Raw genomic sequence first — 18158 nt, forward strand, 5'->3', positions numbered from 1 at the left:
ATGAGGAAGACAGACAAATTGCAAAGTGCTTTCTGGGTGGTTTGGATTGGGGAAAAGAACCAACACTGAGATAATCCAGGCTGTTGATAATCCTTGTTATCAAATCCCGCCATAGCTCCCCCTCTTTACCTCAGTAATATCTACCAGCCCTCAATATGATCATGGCTGATCACCGACTCAGTCCCCTGTTCCTGCTTTCACCTACATCCTTTAATCCCTTTAGCTGTAAGAACTATATTTAACTCCTTCTTGAAAACATTCAATGTTTTGGCTTCACCACTTTCAGCGGCAGAGAATTCCACAGGCTCAGTACTTTCTGGGCAAAGAAATTTCCCCCTCCCTCATCCTGTGTGGCCCACCCTGATTCCTTAAGCTGTGTCTCTCTGGTTCTGGGTTTCTCTGGTCATTGGGAAGGTCCCAGAATGTCTCGAGCTCTGGTGAGAGGCACAAGGTCATCCTTCAACATGTTCCAGGATCTTGGCCTCTCGCACTCCTTTGCCAAGCCACTGGGTGGAGGGGAAGGGATGGGGATAGACCCTCTCTGTTTTGTTCTTGTCCTGGTCCTAACGTCCCCCCAGTCTGCAGCCCCTTAAGCATTGACACACCCCGGGCTTTAAGCAGTCTCTCCCCTCCACTGGCTGCAGGCGAGAGCACAGTTTGGCTCTGGGTAATCACGTGAGGAACACTACGATGAGGATTAAGTAGGGAATGGGACTATAAATAAAGCAGTTGATAGGCTGGAGTTTTATTAGTGCTGCATAGCCGTTAGTTGTGGGTCAATATGTGCTGCTAATGCAATACAGTGCGTGCGATCCCCTCGCTGTGTTTAACCTCTGAAGGACGTTTTTGCAGTTTTATGAAAAAAACCCAAGCAAACAAGGTTGCAGTGTGTCGGCTTCTGTAGTCAGGGCTGCATTTGAAACAACACTGTGATCCAGACCCTCTGTTTGCTGCGAATTGATAAACTTCTCCCCCCACCCTGCTTCAAGAACAAAACTGACTCTTTCTGATTGAGAGACATGGAGTTCTAAAGGTGTGGGTGCCTTATAGGGAGATTTCCACCCCCGCCCACCCCACCACCTCCGCCCCAGTTAAGGGAGCTTCCAGCTGGTCAGCATGGTCTTAGCTCCCTCCCTGCTCTCACACAGCCACAAGGAAGGTCAAGAGAAAGACAACAGGCAGCGTCTTCAAGGTCACAGGCTGGAGAGGAAAAGCAATTAAAAGTGTATTTAATCTCATAATACAACACACCCAGCGCTGTCTCAGCTCAGTCTCTCACACACAGTAGAGATTCCTGTTTATTTTACACCTCTTCTTATTAAAGTAGAGTTTGTGAGGTTTTTAATCAGCTTTCCGCACACTCAGACCAATAGTTGAAAACACTTGCTTATTTCATCTTCATTGGTGCTCCCCTTCGATGAAAACGGGTCTTCTGACCTTTCTGGCAGGAGGTTAAGAGAGGGTATTGCCCCTCCCTCGGTTGCAGGAGCACACTATCACCATGTGACCTGCCCCCTCATCCTCCGAACAACGCCCCCCCTCCCCCTTACAGCTTCAGGCCTGCCCGCCCTCTGGCCTAAGAGGCTGCCCGATTGCACATTGTCCCACCTCAGAGGTTAAACAAGAGCTGGGCCATCACCATGGCCAACTCAAGAAACAAAGCGTGTGCATTTATATAGTGCCTTTTTCAACTTCAAGACCTTAGGGCGGCACAGTGGATCAGTGGTCATCAGTGCTGCCTCACAGCACCAGGGACCTGAGTTCCATTCCAGCCTCAGGTGACTGTGTAGCATTTGCACATTCTACCTGTGTCTGTGTGGGTTTCCTCTGGGTGCTGTGGTTTCATCCTGTGGTCCAAAGATGTGCAAGTTTGATGCATTGGCTGTGGGCAATGTGAGGTTACAGGTCTGGATGGGCTGCTCTTTGCAGGGTCAGTGAGGACTTGATGGGCTGAATGTCCTGATTCCACACTGCGGGGATTCTACGATTGAAGTTGTAACAAAGATTTTTTTCAGCCAATGAACTGTTTATTTTTAAATGAAATCACTGTTGCCATGTAGAAATGTGGCAGCCAGTTTGACCATAGACAGCTCCCACAAACAGCACAGCATGATATTGATGTGATTGTTGGTTCAATTTTGTGAGTTTTAACCTTCTTAGAATGGTACTTCTCATGTAATTGTGACCAGTCCAGACAAACCATACCCAAAGTGTTTATATCAGAAATGAACAAAGTGCCCATGTCTTTGGCCGGGGCTGTGTGGAGAGTCTCTGATGTGAAATGTGTCTAAAAAGTCCAGCAGCTCAGAATTAGAAGGAAATTCGAATAAATCATTTGAATGAAGTTCAGTAATCTGATGGAGCAAATCCTAAATGCTTAAAGAGAAGGAAGATATGGTAAAGATACTGGGGAAAGCAGATTAACTGCACTGCTGTTTGAAAACTTGCACAGACTCGAGGGGCTGAATGGCATTCTCATAGAACCCCTACAGTGTGGAAGCAAGCCATTTGGCCCATCAATACATACACCAGCCGTCTGAAGAGGACCCAACCCCCTAACCTATATTCCCCATGGCGAATCCACTGACACAGGCAGTCACCGGAGGCTGGAATCAAACCCGGGTCCCTGGCGCTGTGAGGCTGCAGCGCTAAGCACTGAGCCACCGTGCCACCTAACATTGTACTGTTCCACGATTTTGTGTCAGTTTTAATGAAGGCACTTACCACTGAAGCAGACAGGGAATCAAGGTTTCTCACTTGCCTTGTCCCGGGATCGTGGGGCTTTCTTGGTGTCTGCTTTTCAAACACAGGAGTCTTCACCATAGCAGCATGCAAGGAGCCAATTAGATTGGATCAAAGTGATCAGTCATTGAGGCGAGAAGTTTTTAATTAGGTGATCAGAGCTGTTGGTGCACAGGAAAAGAAAGGCAACGTTTTGGGACTTAATGCAGATATCTTAATCAAGGTTAAGCAACACTGATACAGCATCACATGAACACAGCCTGGGTCCCCTCATTTCCACACCCTACCCAGAGATATCCCCATCGGCCACACAATCAGCAGTTAGCAGCAATACTAGGGCAGCTGCTGCCGAGGCATAATGTGGAGAGACCACTGTCTGAGGTTTCAGAGATAATGGGAACTGCCGATGCTGGGGAATCTGAGATAACAAAGTGTGGAGCTGGATGAACACAGCAGGCCAAGCAGCATCTCAGGAGCAGAAAAGCCGACGTTTCGGGCCTAGACCCTTCATCAGAAAATCTTTCCTGCTCCTAAGAGGCTGCTTGGCCTGCCGTGTTCATCCAACTCCATACTTTGTTATCTATGGTCTGAGGTCTTTCTGCTGAAATTAAATAGTGGTCTGTTCAGCTATCAGACCCTCCCCAAGCCTCAATTATATGTAAATATAATCTTAGACAAGTAAGGGATGCCTTGTAGATAGCAAGAACTGAAGATGCTGGAGTCAGAGTCAATACAGTGTGGAGCTGGAGGAACACAGCAGGTCAGGCAGCATCAGAGGAGCAGGAAAGTTAATGCTTCAGGTTGAAACCCTTCATCAGGGCTGTCTCAAGTGATGCTGTAAATGATAAACAAAAACAGAAATTGCTGGAAAAGCTCAGCAAGTCTGGCAGCATCTGTGGAGAGAATTCAGAGTTCATGTTTCAGGTCGAGTGATCAGTCCCGAGGAAGGATTACTTGACCCGAAATGTTAACTCTGATTTCTCTCCACAGATGCTGCCAGACCTGCTGAGCTTTTCCAGAAATTTCTGTTTTTGTTTCCAATGTTTGTTTGTTTTCTTCATATACTACGGCACAGAACCAAACTGCTTTAGTGACTTCGTATGTATTTTTTAATGTGAATAAAGTATATTTTTTGAAATAAAAAGTACTGGGCACAGCCAGACACCTCAAACATTATCTGCTCACTCAGATCTATCTGCATCCCATGACATTCAAATTGACAATGTGTCTCATTCCGGGCTGTATCCCATTGTTGCTGAAACACTCAGGAAGCTCAGTATTTTCCTGTACATGGTGTCCCAATCCCTACCTTGTATCTACAAAGGTGCTTGACTGGGAATCACTGACAAAGGTGTTCAAAGTCATTTGAATTGTGAACCTGAAGGATTAGAGCAGCTGGGAGTGACAGAAAGATGGTGAGGCATTGTAGGACTGTTGATGATTGGCAAGGTGTAGAGATACCTCGTGTCGATAATGAAGATGTTCAAGGAATGTCAGAGATAAAACACCAAAGCTAGGCAGGTTCATTTTTCGCTGCAGAAAATACAATTGAGAATGATAAAGACAACCAATTCCCGTTCTCCTGCAGAATTAGCAATGTCAAGCCATGAGAAAGATTAGGGGCTTGATAATATGATTGTGAGAACCTATTTTATCAAATATGTCAGGATGGGTTTGATCCTGCACTCGGGTGCCTTGTAAATCAGAAAAGAATGACTTGCATTTATATAGCACCTTTCACAACAACTGACCATTCCAAAGCCTACAAAGCACTTTTGAAGTGTTGTTCACTGTTGTAATGTAAAGGTGACAACCACATTTCACACAGCAAGCTCCCATAAGCAACAAAGAGATGACCTGTTATTTTGTGATGTCACTTGAGAGTCAAGTATTTGTCAGGACTCTGGGCAGAATTCCTTGGATTTTCTTTGGAGGCGGAGCATGGTCTCTTTTACATCTGCCTGAGAGGACAGAGAAGATCTCAGTTTGACTGAGCATGTGAAGGACAGTTCTGTGAACAGTGCAGCACTTCCTCTGTACAGCCTTCTGACTAATGCACCCATTTCGTATGTTCACAAAGCCTTGGGTCACCAGCATGAGAACCTGTTCAGGTCTTATCTCAGAGGCACTAGGGGAGAATACAGCAGGGATAAGGTAGGGGGTCAGTGCTCACACTCGGCATATAGACTGTGCCACCAACAATAACTATCATGTCAATATAGCTAGTTGCTTATGTGGAACAATTGTTAACTTCAACGGACGTATGGTGTATTAGGTTTTATTGGTATAGAGATTGAATTTCGGAGCCATGAGGTCATGTTGCAGCTGTACAAAACTCTGGTGGGGCCACACTTGGAGTATTGGGTACAGTCCTGGTTGCTGAATTATAAGAAGGATGTGGAAATAATGGAAAGGGTGCAGAGGAGATTTACCAGGATGTTGCTTTGTTTGGAGGGAAGGCCTTAGGAGGAAAGGCTGAGGGACTTGAGGCTGTTTTTGTTAGAGAGCAGGTTAAGAGGTGACTTAATAGAGACATACAAGATGATCAGAGGATTAGATAGGGTGGACAGTGAGGGCCGTTTTCTTCGAACGGTGTTGGTGAGCACGAGGGGACATAGCTTTAAATTGAAGAGTGATAGATATAGGACAGATGTCAGAGGTAGGTTCTTTACTCAGAGAGTAGAAAGGGCGTGGAATGCCATGCCTGCAACAGTAGTAGACTCGCCAACTTTAAGGGCATTTAAATGGTCATTGGATAAACATATGGATGATAATGGAATAGTGTAGGTTAGATGGGCTTCAGATTGGGTTCACAGGTCGATGCAACGTCGAGGGCCGAAGGGCCTGTACTGCGCTGTAGTATTCTATGTTCTATGTTCTATGTTCTAAGAGGCAGAAGCATGGCACTAGCTGCTTAATGCCACACTGCTGTCAGCCTGAGTGCAGAGTCCGTAGTATCTCTACCCTGACATTGTCCGAGGTTTATTAAAGCCCCAAGACGAATTAATTCTAAAACTGATGTGAAATCTCCAATTCTAGGTGACCACTCCTTATACAGATATCTGCTGCTAACTTCCCCTGCTGCTTTTCTCTTGCTGCTTATAACCTGCCAGCTGCCCAAAAGCAGGACTTGTTAGCCACAGGTCTATTGAACTGTCCCATAACAATTAGTTTCAATCCAGAATGAATCTTCTTGGAGTTGCTGATCAGGATGCTTAAAGGTATGGACCAAGTTAAACACAGCTCCATCCTAAATAACATTCACCAGGATGTTCTTGATCACTTCTAAACTCATGAGCGTACAGCAGGAGATCTATTGGTCTCTATTCTGCCTGTGTTCATCTAGCAATGATATATGCAGTGCTGAAAAAGCACTCAATCTGGTGAAGCTTTCCATCTTACACTCATCAAGACAATTTGCAAGAATACCAATAAAGTGGAAAAACAGCATCACAGTCCCTACTCTGCATTCTTCTCGTCTGTATAAATGTTGGCTTTCCTTTACATTGGTATTCTTGCAAACTGTCCTAATGAGTGTAAGAAGAAAATCGTCAACAAAACAAATCTTTTCTCGGTAATATTCAAGCTCTGTGCTACCAAATGATGATTAATGACATTACATACAACATGTCCTTTCCAAATGAGACACACTTACTTGCTGTAATCTTTCTGCAAGACCACTGCTAGAGAGACAATAGGGATTTAGTGTGCTGAATGCCTTGACAGTTCATGTAAACAGTAAATTCATGCCTGAGGAACTGAGGACCATTGTCACTGACAACCTGCACTGGGTTACCAAATCACACAACCATTTTGTCCAGTTTCTCAATGGTCAGGTCTGTGGAGATGAACTTCATTACTGTCACCTCCAGCCACTTCACTTAGAGCATTGACTACCACCAGCAGCATTTGACCCCCAAGAAGGTGGCAAAATCAATGCAGACATATTGCCTTAGCATCTTAGGCCATTCTCAAGTGTGCAATGATGACACTTTCCTTGTAACACTTTCTATAACACTATGGATCTAGAGACACATATAGGCCAGATCAGGTAAGGATGGCAGATTTCCTTCCCTAAAGGACGTTAGTGAACCAGATGGGTTTCACCTCCTGAAAATCATTGTCAGATTCTTAATCCTAGATTTTTATTGAATTCATATTCCAGGTAAGCATTGAACCCAGGTGCCAAAAGCATTACCTGGGTCACTGGATTAACGTTCCAGTGATAGTTACCATTAGGCCATCACCTTATCTATCACAAAACACCATATCCACCACCTTATTGAAGCCTTGCTTCAGATGTAAAATTCTAGACACAAGGAGTAAAATAAAAATCCAAATTATAACACTGAAACTTTGCTTCTTGTAGCAATGCCCTTCAAACTAATACTGGAATTTGTGAAAGCTTAGCGGTTTTCTGTGTAATTTTCTTTGTGTTTGACTGCTACCTTGTTTCTTCCCTTCAGTTTTCATTACTGTATTAGATAACATGAATAATGCACAGTTGGTCACTATTACAGGCCTGTCAGAGCATTGAGGAGACAGACCTGGATATATGGTCCTTCTTGCTCCTGAAATAAAAGTCAGATTACCTTAGCAACCAAGTATTATCGTCTATATATTCTGTTTTTTCAATTTCCTGCAGAATGCCTATTAAATGAGTGTTTATGAATGTATATAAATAGTCAGGAACCAGACTGCAAGTCAAAGAAAAGATTCTTGAAACCATTTCCTATGAAGGAAATCAGTAGTTAGAATTTGAAATACTGTGCGTTGTAAACATATGTGACCTTCTCTGTTACGCCCAGATGACCTCAATCTTCCTTCTAAGGCTTCTGTGAAAATACTTTAAAATTTATGTCTTCCACTTCCTCGCAAATTTTTTTTTGTTCCAGATGATTTTTCCAAATGACTGTCCTGGTATCGGTGACCCACCAGCTTTAATGCTATGGTTGAAAAAATTACAACATTACTGAGCCACTTGTTTGTTCGGTGGTCCTCAATGTGGTAACAAAGTCAGGAATAATTCAAGATAAAATGCAAATAAATCCAAAGTAAGCCCTCACCGGAAAACTCTGATATCCCTCAAGCACGATTGTAAGATATATTGTTCCAGCTCTCTCAGTAATAGAGAAACCATATAAAACACGCTCTTTATACAACAACCGGGAGAAAATTTCCATTAAGTTCCCATTAAGATACTTAATAATCTCAATGTAATTGGAATGCCAAACCACTGTAAATCCATAAACATATTCAGCCTTTATATAAAGAGAATGGTATATGGTCTAGCCTTTGATATGTTAATGGGACCTTTGTGAATGACCTTCCAATTTATGAACAATATTCTTCTGCAAACTGACACTATTCTAGCCACATGTTTATGACAAAGTTTGTTTTTGATGCAAGGGCTGGTTACTTCTAAGAAATGGAACAAAGTTTTTTTCCAGGTAGCTAGTGCTGGCATTGGGTTTGGCCAGTCACATCTGTCATGGGTGTCGAGTAAAGAGTTCTATTCTGCTGAACTATGTGCCCTAAGCTAGAGGAATACCCGTTCCTGCATCAGCTGGTACTGCCTTTCGCTTTATTCATTTGTGGGATGTGAGCACTGCTTTATTGCCTGTCACCAGCTTTCCTTGGGAAGGTGGTGCTGAGCTACCTTCTTGAACCATTGCAGTCCTTGAGATGTAGGGTCACCCACAGCGCCATTGGGGAGAATTTTGACCCAGCGACAGTGAAGGAACGGTGATATATTTCCAACTTGGGATGGTGCGTGGTTTGGAGGGGTACTTGTGGTTGGTGATGTTCCCGTATATCTGCAGCCCGGATGGTACTGACCTTGGATGTGGGAAGTGCTGGAAGAGGCTTCATGAGTTGTCACAATCCCCATCTTCTTACAGCAGTGATCCTGGTCCTCTGTTAAAGTGAAATTACAATTCCCAATTACAAATTGCTGAGTATACTGGAGCTCGAGACAAAATAGAAGATGTCCATATCTTCATTGAAGCCAACAGGCAGATGGACCGTCCTATCTTTAGTCTAAGACTCACAGGTCTTAAAACAACACAATAGTTTTACTTTTGCCCCTCAGAAGAGAAAACTGATGAAATTCTATTTTAAAAATTGCCTTAAACTCATTTCTTGTCACTCCTCAGATCCAGTGTTATCATCGTTTCCCCTTGTGTACTTTTCCTTGGCAACACCTACAGTGTCCATTGACTCTGGGGTCTCCTCATCTCACCTGTCTGTAGGAAAGTCAGTCCCAGAAGCTGGCTTTTCTCGCTGCTTGACAATGTACATGATCTTCACATCTGGTGTGTACTGTGTGAGCCCCTGTTGAATTGAATCTCAATTGGGCATCCTGGTAATTAGCCACAGATTACTAAGGACTATAGGCATCTCTCTCCAATAGAGAGAGAAACCATTGGGCTTTCCTTTCATTCATTGCTAGGCCAGCCATTTATTACCTGTCCCTTATTGCCAGAGGAGGCAAATAAGGGTAGAATACGATGGAATAGAATAGAACAGCGTTTTGTCACATGTATTTTTGCAAATTCCATGCAGTGAGATGTTTTATAAGTGGCCATGCCATGCCTAAATTAATGACTGAAGTCATAAATAAGAAGAAAAAAATGTAAAACCTCATCTCGGTTCAACGAGTGGCTCCCGGGTTCAGGGTACGCTGGAATACTGGGCCCAAACCCGCATGAAGGGCCGAGCCAAGATGAGACCTCCACACTTGGCCATTGAAAGACCCAGAAGTTGCCTCTGAAGCCAGGATGAGACCTCCGCGCCGGGACAAGATCTTCATGCCAGGTTGCTGGATTACCCAGAAGCTGTCAAAGAAGACCTCCTGGACAGGAATGCCACTGGAGGCTGAGACCACCCCTCCTGGACAGGAATGCCACTGGAGGCTGAGACCACCCCTCCTGGACAGGACGGTCAGACCGGGAGACCACCTCCACACCGGGAGTAAACCGCATTGTTGCGTGGGAGGGGATCTGGAGTCACGTGTAGGTCAGGCCAGGTAAGACGGGCAGGATTTCCGTTCCATCTTAGAGATGGATTAGGTTATTTATTTACAACCGATACCGGTTACACGGTTGCCAATTTAACAGATTCAAATTTCAACATCTGCCATAGTGAGATTCAAAAGCAGGCCCCCAGAAAAATTAACCTGGGTGTCTGGATTACCGGTGACGGTTCTACCCCTTCACCAACATACCTGGGCTGTATGTGGCCTGAGTGGCATTGCTTGACAAATGTGAATCACGGTGAGGAGCTCAACCCCTGTGTACTATCACAACGAATATGGCATAAGGTATTGCATTTCCCAATGGTTCGCATCCATGATTACACCGAGTCATATTTCCCAACGGCTGCTTTTATTTCATTCCATGATTTAAAATAAAGCCCATTGTCTCTGGTTATGAAGTAACCTTGTTGAAGTGTGTTAAATGCATGGTTAAGTACTGATAGTTGTTTCTCGTAGTGAGTGGGCGCTCACACACGTTCTGTGCTGCGGAGTTCACAGTTGTTAATTATAGCTGGATTATTTTAGCAAAAGGATTATCGGTTTCAGAATATTTTTTGATTACTCACACGAGGAGCGTGGAGTGAAATGCAAAGAAAAGAAGGTGGTCGGGACACTCTCCACTTGAGGGTCACACTGGCTGCCTGTATATTCTGGGAGTTTGGAGGATTCAGAGCAGATTTCAAAGCAAATCCTGACTCGAGGTGTGGTTTTTGTGTGTCAGTATTTGGAACTGACTGAAGCAATTGGGTCTTGATTTAAATGAGTTGAAATATTGCACACCAGCTTGGTAATATAGAGTTAAGCTCAAGCTCAGTAAAGCTCTCATCACATTTTTCCAAAAAAATGCTTTTGTGGGATGTAGGTGTCGCTGGCTTGGCCAGCATTTAATACCCATCCCTAATTGCCCTGATGTCAGTTAGGATTCAACCACATTGCTGTGGGTCTGGAGTCACATGTAGGTCAGATTGGGTAAGGATGGCAGATTTCCCCTCATTGAGGCTGTTCATGAACAAGATGGTCGTTGAAGCACAATCAGCAACAAATACATGGTCAACATTTGGCTAGCTTTTATATTTAATTCCAGATATTTTCACAAGTTCAAATTTCACCATCTGCTGTTGTGGGATTTGAAACCACCGAATAACACCCACAGTTATGTTTGACTGTGTTTATCAACACGCATTGGTCACTGCCATTTGAGAATTTGAATTTGCAAGGTGCATGGGCTCTGATCAAAGTGGCTAGCTTGACTGGAGTACCACAGCGAGGGAGCCAATGTGCACAGCACAAGTGTCGTTCTAAGAAAGGGCCTTCATTTGCTACTTTTTTTTTCCATTTTGATTTTTCCATGCTTTCGTATAAGCTGTAGCTGTGATCTTCAAAGTCTTTCCCAATGGAAACCAAAAACAGCTTGCGTTTATATAGCAGTGTAAACACAGAAAAATGTCCCACAGTGGCCCACAGAAGCCAAAAACAGTGGGAAATTGCCAGTGAGCCAGAGAAGGGGGCATTAGGGCAGGTTTCAGCTATCGAAGGCTTGGTTGAAGAGATAGTTACAAAGGTCAAGGAGAGGCAGTGACTATATTGTATTGTCACATGACGAGTAATCCAAAGACCCAAATAATGTTCTGAACATCCAAGTTCAAGTGATGGAGAAATGGTGGAGCTTGAACTCAACTTCTAAAAAAATCAAATTTGGAAGTAAGAGCTAAATGATGACAATGAAACCATTCCAATGGTTAGAGAAAAGCCCATCAAGTTCACTAATGTCCTTTAGGGAAGGAAATCTGCCATCCTTACTCGATCTGGCCTACACGTGACTCCAGACCCAGAGCAACATGGTTGACTCTTAAGCGGGCACTTTACCTTATGAGTAATAAATGTCGGCCTAGCCAACCATGTTTATTTCCTGTGAATTAATGAAACAAAACAAGCTTTAGGAAGGAAATAGATAAAATCCCCTCATCACATACAACCATGGAGTGAATGTTTCCAGAACTTTCTGAAGAAGAATGATACAAGGCTTGAAATTTTAATTCTGTTCCTCTCTCCTCAGATGCTGCCAGATCCACTGAGTTTCTCTGGCACTTTCTATTTGCATTACTCTGACAGCTTTGTTTTGCGCAATTTACTTGAAGCCTAATCAAAACAATGTCATTGTAAAGATCCAATGATAATTAATGACAGTATTTGAGGTCTTTTTGATAAATGTGAATCTGAGTTATACTTGTCAGTTTGTTTCACACTGCGAAGTTTCATAGAGTGTTTTTCCTCTCTTTCCAATCTTCTGCTGACTCTCTGAATCGAAAGTGAGTGAAGTTTGTGCACTGAAGACAACTCAGGCAAACTCAAGATGGCTGCCAAGAGGAAAGGAGGCCTAAAGTTGAATGCTATCTGTGCCAAGCTGAGTAGGCAGGTTGACTACAACTTTGGGGCAGAGCAGACTGAGCCAGACCACAAACCTCAAGAGAACAATAGTGCTGATGGGCTGCGTCATGGTGACCAGGAGGGGGACACTGACTCTCCCGATGGACTCCAGGACATCCAAAAGTTGGAGGAGGACAAGAAAAGGCGGGAAGCGATTGAGAAATGGGTGAACGGGGAATACACAGATGAACATGGGGAACGCGGTGAAGAAAGGGTAATAAAGCCTGGTGACGGCGAGTACATTGCCCCTGAAGGGGTCTATATGGTGCAGCCCAAAGGTTGTAGTGATGAGGAGGACAATGATGGAGCTCAAGGCTCTCTCGATGGCAGTTACATGGATGACAGAGACTCTGAGGAAGTGGGACTGAAAGAGGAAGGCTACAATTCTTCCAGCGAGGCCAGTATAAGACAAGCCAGTATTGCCTCTTCAGGTGAGCAACACTTTCCCTTTTTCTGACAACATACTTCCAATATTAGTTCTGGTTTGATGCAGCTCTGCTAAAACAGGACACTTAGCTGAATTGAGATAACAAGGTGTAGAGCTGGATTAACACAGCAGGCCCGGCATCATCAGAGGAGCAGGAAAGCCGATGTTTCGGGCCTGGACCCTTCAGAAAAAATGACCTTTTTTCTGAAGAAGGATGAGGCCCGAAACGTCAGCCTTCCTGCTCCTCTGATGCTGCCTGGCCTGCTGTGTTCATCCAGCTCTACACCTTGTTATCTCAGATTCTCCAACATCTGCAGTTCTTACTATCTTTGAAACACTTAGCTTTATTGCTAGTTGAAAATAATTAGTAAGAAAATTCCCACTTGTTCATGAGAGGACATGATAAATATAACCCCTCTTGTTATTGTGAAATGGCTTATCTCCTTGTCATTCTGACAGGAAATCTAAACATAATTGAGGTTAAAAGAGACAGTTCTGACTGACCTGACTAACTTGCTTCTTTACGAAGGAGATAAGTCTTTGAAGGGAATAAACCACACCCAGAATTATTTCCAATATTTTGTAGCCAAACCTGTTCCACGTCCTAAGTCTACATTTCCAAAGTGCATGTTGACAGGATATTGCAATGTCCTGGATATAGGTATGGGTATGGCATCATGCATATCATTAATTTTATGCTAAGTAATTCATTCAAAGTAAGATTTTGTGCATTTTGCACTCTGGACAAGACTCTTCAATAAGGTGAGGATTGGGATTAAACACACTTGAATCCTCTATACGCAAGTCCCTTGAATTTTGTTAAGGTAGGTGGCGTGTGTACAAAGGAGGAGGTGCATGCTGGATAAATCTAACATATTTTCATCAATTAGACTGGAGACTCATGACATGGTGATAGGTTTCTGCACTGACTATACTGGCTACTGACCAACAAAATAAACCCAGTGAGGTGTTGATTCTAACACACATTTCTGTTCCATCTTTTCCTCAAAGATTTGGGCATGAAAGCCCAATTATCAGAACTATAATTAGCACATCCCTGATATCGGATTTCCTTCTCAGTGTCAAGATTCACAACAATTAAGAATTGTATCAGAACAAAAACAGTCTAGAAAATGAACATTGGGCTCAAAATCGATTTTACTTAAAAGGACAAACAATTTCTCAACTAATGTTGAAATGACAATGAGAGACAGTGAGTGAACCCAATTCCGATTGTTTACCATTTGAGCTGCTCTGGATTGAGCCAGGAACTGGGCTGTCTTTCACACAGGAATTTGCAGGCTTGAAGTGCAAAGATTAGGGTACTTCATTTAATGCTCTCCAGTGACACTTTCTCTCCAACTGACCTCTGATACAGAAATATGGAATTATCTGAAACCCAGGGCACTAAAGGCAGGGAATGACATCATTGGGAGGAAATATGATAAGGTCAATACATTTTTACACTATTTTTAAAGTAAGATTATCTGACACTCTGTCAGAACAAATTATTCTTGCTGAATTCAAGCCTTAAGAGGCCATGAGGCTTTGCATACCTGTGAGCCTGGGCCCCATGCACCAACAGCAAAGCTTCAGTTACTTCAGAAAAGTACTTGCCAAGCACAGGAACATGGGAGCTAGAAGCAGGAATAGGCTATTTAGCCCCTCTAACCTGCTCTGCTATTGAATACAATCATGGCTGATCTCATCTCCATTCCACTTTACTGCCCACTCCCCATAACCCTTCAAACCCATTACTAATTAAAAATCTCTCTCCTCCTTAAATTTACTCACTATCCCAGCATACACTGCACTATGAGGGAGTGAATTCCATGTTTTCATGACCCTTTGAAGGAAGTAATTTCTCCTCATCTTTGTTTTAAGTCTGCCACCCCTTATCCTAAAATGATGACTTCTGTTTCTCAATTGCCCCACGAAACATCCTCACCATGTCTACTTTGTCAACCCCCTTTGGCATCTTATATACCTCAATTAGATCTTCTCTCATTCTTCTAAACTGTAGAGAGTACAGGCCTAAACTGCCCAAATGCTCTCTCAACATATTCCGTAGTCTGGACATGTCAGGATTAATATATTGTTATGTTTCAATGATAAAGAAGACACATTCAAAACAAAAACATTCAAAACCATGATGAGCCATGAATCTCTCCTCTCAACATCATCACTTCACAGCAGATAGAAAAATTTCTGTTTCTGTTTTGTTCGCTCTTGATCTGTCATAAAACATCTTCCTGATGAAAATGTGAACCTATTCACTGCCGTGCCCCACACCAGCTCAGAAACCCACAAAAATTCTACAGGGTAGATATAGGAAGGATGTGTTTCCCCCTGTCGGAAGGGTGTGTGCAAGTCTAGAAGCAGGGACACAGACTCAGGATAAGGGGTAAACCATTTAGGACTGAGGTAAGGAGGAAATTTTCTATCCAGAGAGAGTGGTGAAACTTCAGAATTGTTCACTTCAGAGAATAGGCTGTGGAGTTTCAGTCAGACATAGGGGAAAGGCAGGGAAGCAGAATTGAGGATAATCAGGTTAACCATGATATCTTTGAATGGCAGAACACACTCAATGGGCTGAATGGCCTACTTCTGCTGCTGTGTCTTCTGGACTGAGATGAATATATTAAAGACATCGACATATAGTACAGGAGAGCATTGTTGAGGTAGCTGATCACCCATGGTCTAACTGAGACAGAGCAGGCTGTAATTCCTGAATGGTCTACATTTGCTCCTATTTCCTGTGTTCTAACATACTCCCTTTGTGCATTGACTCATCAAATTTAAGTCCCAGTCTTCTGGGTTTCAGCGAGGCATCTCACTTAACAAAAGTGCACATTGGAATTTCTGGGAGGGGCTGCATGGAAATAATGCACTGTTAACAGAATTGCTGAATTCTTTCGAGACCTTCCCACCTTTAGCCCCTTTTAAAGGAGCTGTAATCACCTGATGTAGTACCATAAAAGCAAAGTGAGCTAAGCCCATTGTCTTGGAATTGTAAATAATTTCTTTAATCCAGAGTTAAAAAACCCCTTTTTTGGGTTCTTCCTGTTCCAAACCAAAGCAATGTGTAATATGCTGAGAGTTAGTTTCCTCACCCTAGAGATATGGAGAAGGGGAAATAATTGAGCAATGACCTGAGAATGGAGTGCACCCCTTTCTTGCAACTCCACAAATTACATTCTGTATCAGGAGGGCAAGCAGTGGTCTTTTGACCTGTCACCTATGAAGAGCCTGAAGTGGTCAATTAATGGCCACTAAAGCCCCCAAGTCAGCACCTGCGCCCATGGCAGGCGAGAGAGGTGATTCCTTTTCCAACTGGTAGAACAAAGCACCCACCTGTCAAGGATAGGAGGGTGTTTCTCCTAGTCTTGGGCAATCTGAGGCTTGAAGACTAGGGGGGTGGGGAGCGGGGAGCAAGGACATGGTCTCTCAAAGCCAGTCCCTGACCCAGCCTCTGCCCCCTCCAGGGACCTTCTCCCCGTGACAGTGACTCTATAATAACAACATAATAGCAGTCTCTGATTGGACGACAGCTTCTGGAGACCTGAGTTGCTAGTGTTGAGTTTCTGATCCGTCAAACCTAGGCTGCCAGCCCTTAAGCAGATTAGTTTCATCTGCCATTTTTATGGCCCTTTCTGAATAATGGGGAGATAGTGGTAGTAGTGGCAATGTCAGTCGACTAGTAATCCAGAATTCCAGGTTAATATTCAGGGGAAATAGATTTGAATTTCACCACAGCAGATGATGGAATTTCGATTCAATACCATAAAAATTTAGAACTTTAAAAAATGCAACATTTAATGGTGACCATTGTCATTAGATGAACCCTGTCAGGTTCGCTCATGTACTTTAAGGAAGGAACACCGCTGTCCTTACCTGGTCTGGCCTGAATGTGACTCCAGACCATGTGGTCGATTCTTAACTGCCCCCTGGGTACTTAGAGATGGGCAATAAATTGCTGGCTTGCCTACATCCCATGAATGAATTAGTTAATAGAACAAGCGTTATTTAAGAGGCAAGATGAGTGTTTAGAAACTGAATTTAGTCCCAAAATTAGGAAGATAGGACCAGGAAGAAACTCTTCAATTAGATCACAGCTTCTCTGTGTCTACAGTCCATCTTCCTAATTTGTTTATGTCACTCTTCATACTCTTACTTATGAAAAATTCACCAGTTTTGGAGTTCTTATCTCATCCAGAGCCTGCAGGGCTTTGTAGGTAAGGTGGATCCAGACTTCTCCTTTGCATAAAAAACCTGTACTCACTTTCTACTGCTCAGTTTCTGCTGGTTACTGAGCATCTACAGTTAATGTAGGGAAACACCTATCATTTTACATTCAGCTGGTTAAAGCAAGTGAGAGCTTTAAGAACAAGGGAAAGGCAGTTTTGTGGTTATGTTACAGAATGAGTAAACAGAGGACTAGGCAAATCACCTGGAGATGTGAATATGAATCCAGTGGGAGCTGGAAATTTAAATTCAGTTATTTAAATAATTCCAGGGTAGAATTCAAGTGTCAGTTACAGTGACCCTAAAACCGTTGGATCGTTGTGAAAACTCACCTGGATCTCCAATGGCCGTTTTTTAAAATTATTGAATCCCAACATTGTGCAGGCAGGCCATTTTGCCCATCGAGTCCACACTGACTCTTTGAAGAGCATCCCACTCAGCCCTACCTACCCCTATAACGCAACATTTCCCATAGTTAATCCACCTAGCCTGCACATCCTGAACACTACAGACAACTTAGCATGGCCAATCCATATAACATGCACATTTTTAGACTGTGGAAGGAACCTGGAGAAACCTGAGGAAATCCACACAGGCACGGGGAGGACGTGCAAACTCCATACATATGCCCGAGGGTGGAATCAAACCCAGGTCTTTGGTGCTGTGGGCAGAAGTGCTAACCACTGCACAACTGTACCATCCTCTAGTGAATTTTAACATTCATTCTTTGATGTTGGCATCGCTGGTTGGGCCTGCATTTAATCCCTGTCCCTTATTGCCCCCTAATGGCTCGCTGGGGTCATTTCAGAGGGCAGCAACAAGTCAATCACGTTGCTGTGGTCTGGAGTCTCATGTTGGCGAGACTGGGTACTGTCCTTCCCTAATAGCTATGAGTGAACCTGTTGGGTTGTAATGACAAATGACGTTTTAAGACAACCTCTTAATTCCAGATTTTATTGAATTGAAATTTCACCATCTGTCATGGTGGGATTTGAACACAACCCCAGAGCATTGGCCTGGAATTACTAATCTAATAGCACTACCACTAAAGAATAAGGTCAGGTAAAGATGCTATAATCCCAGTGGACAATAGGGCTCCTGTCTCGTTAGAGAGAGACCATAAGACATAGGAGTGGAAGTAAGGCCATTCAGCCCATCAAGTCCACTGTGCCATTTAAATCATGGCTGATGGGCATTTCAACTCCACTTCCCTGCACTCTCCCCGTAGCCCTTGATTCCTTGTGAGATCAAGAATTTGTCAATCTCTGTCTTGAAGGCATC

At 43.5% G+C, this 18158-nt stretch overlaps 1 protein-coding gene across 3 annotated transcripts in view; it reads left to right on the forward strand.

Moving 5' to 3' along the window:
* The first annotated feature begins 12097 nt into the window (after window positions 1-12097).
* casz1 (castor zinc finger 1) overlaps window positions 12098-18158 on the forward strand; it is a 128061-nt gene continuing 122000 nt past the window's right edge. For all 3 annotated transcript variants that reach the window (XM_048561646.2, XM_048561649.2, XM_048561652.2), the window contains exon 1: window positions 12098-12636. In XM_048561646.2, coding sequence (XP_048417603.2) covers window positions 12132-12636 — 505 coding nt within the window. In that variant the 5' untranslated portion in view covers window positions 12098-12131. The remainder of the gene's footprint in view (window positions 12637-18158) is intronic.

Source organism: Stegostoma tigrinum, chromosome 28 (genome assembly GCF_030684315.1).
Source record: "Stegostoma tigrinum isolate sSteTig4 chromosome 28, sSteTig4.hap1, whole genome shotgun sequence".
Classification (NCBI taxonomy): Eukaryota; Metazoa; Chordata; class Chondrichthyes; order Orectolobiformes; family Stegostomatidae; genus Stegostoma; species Stegostoma tigrinum.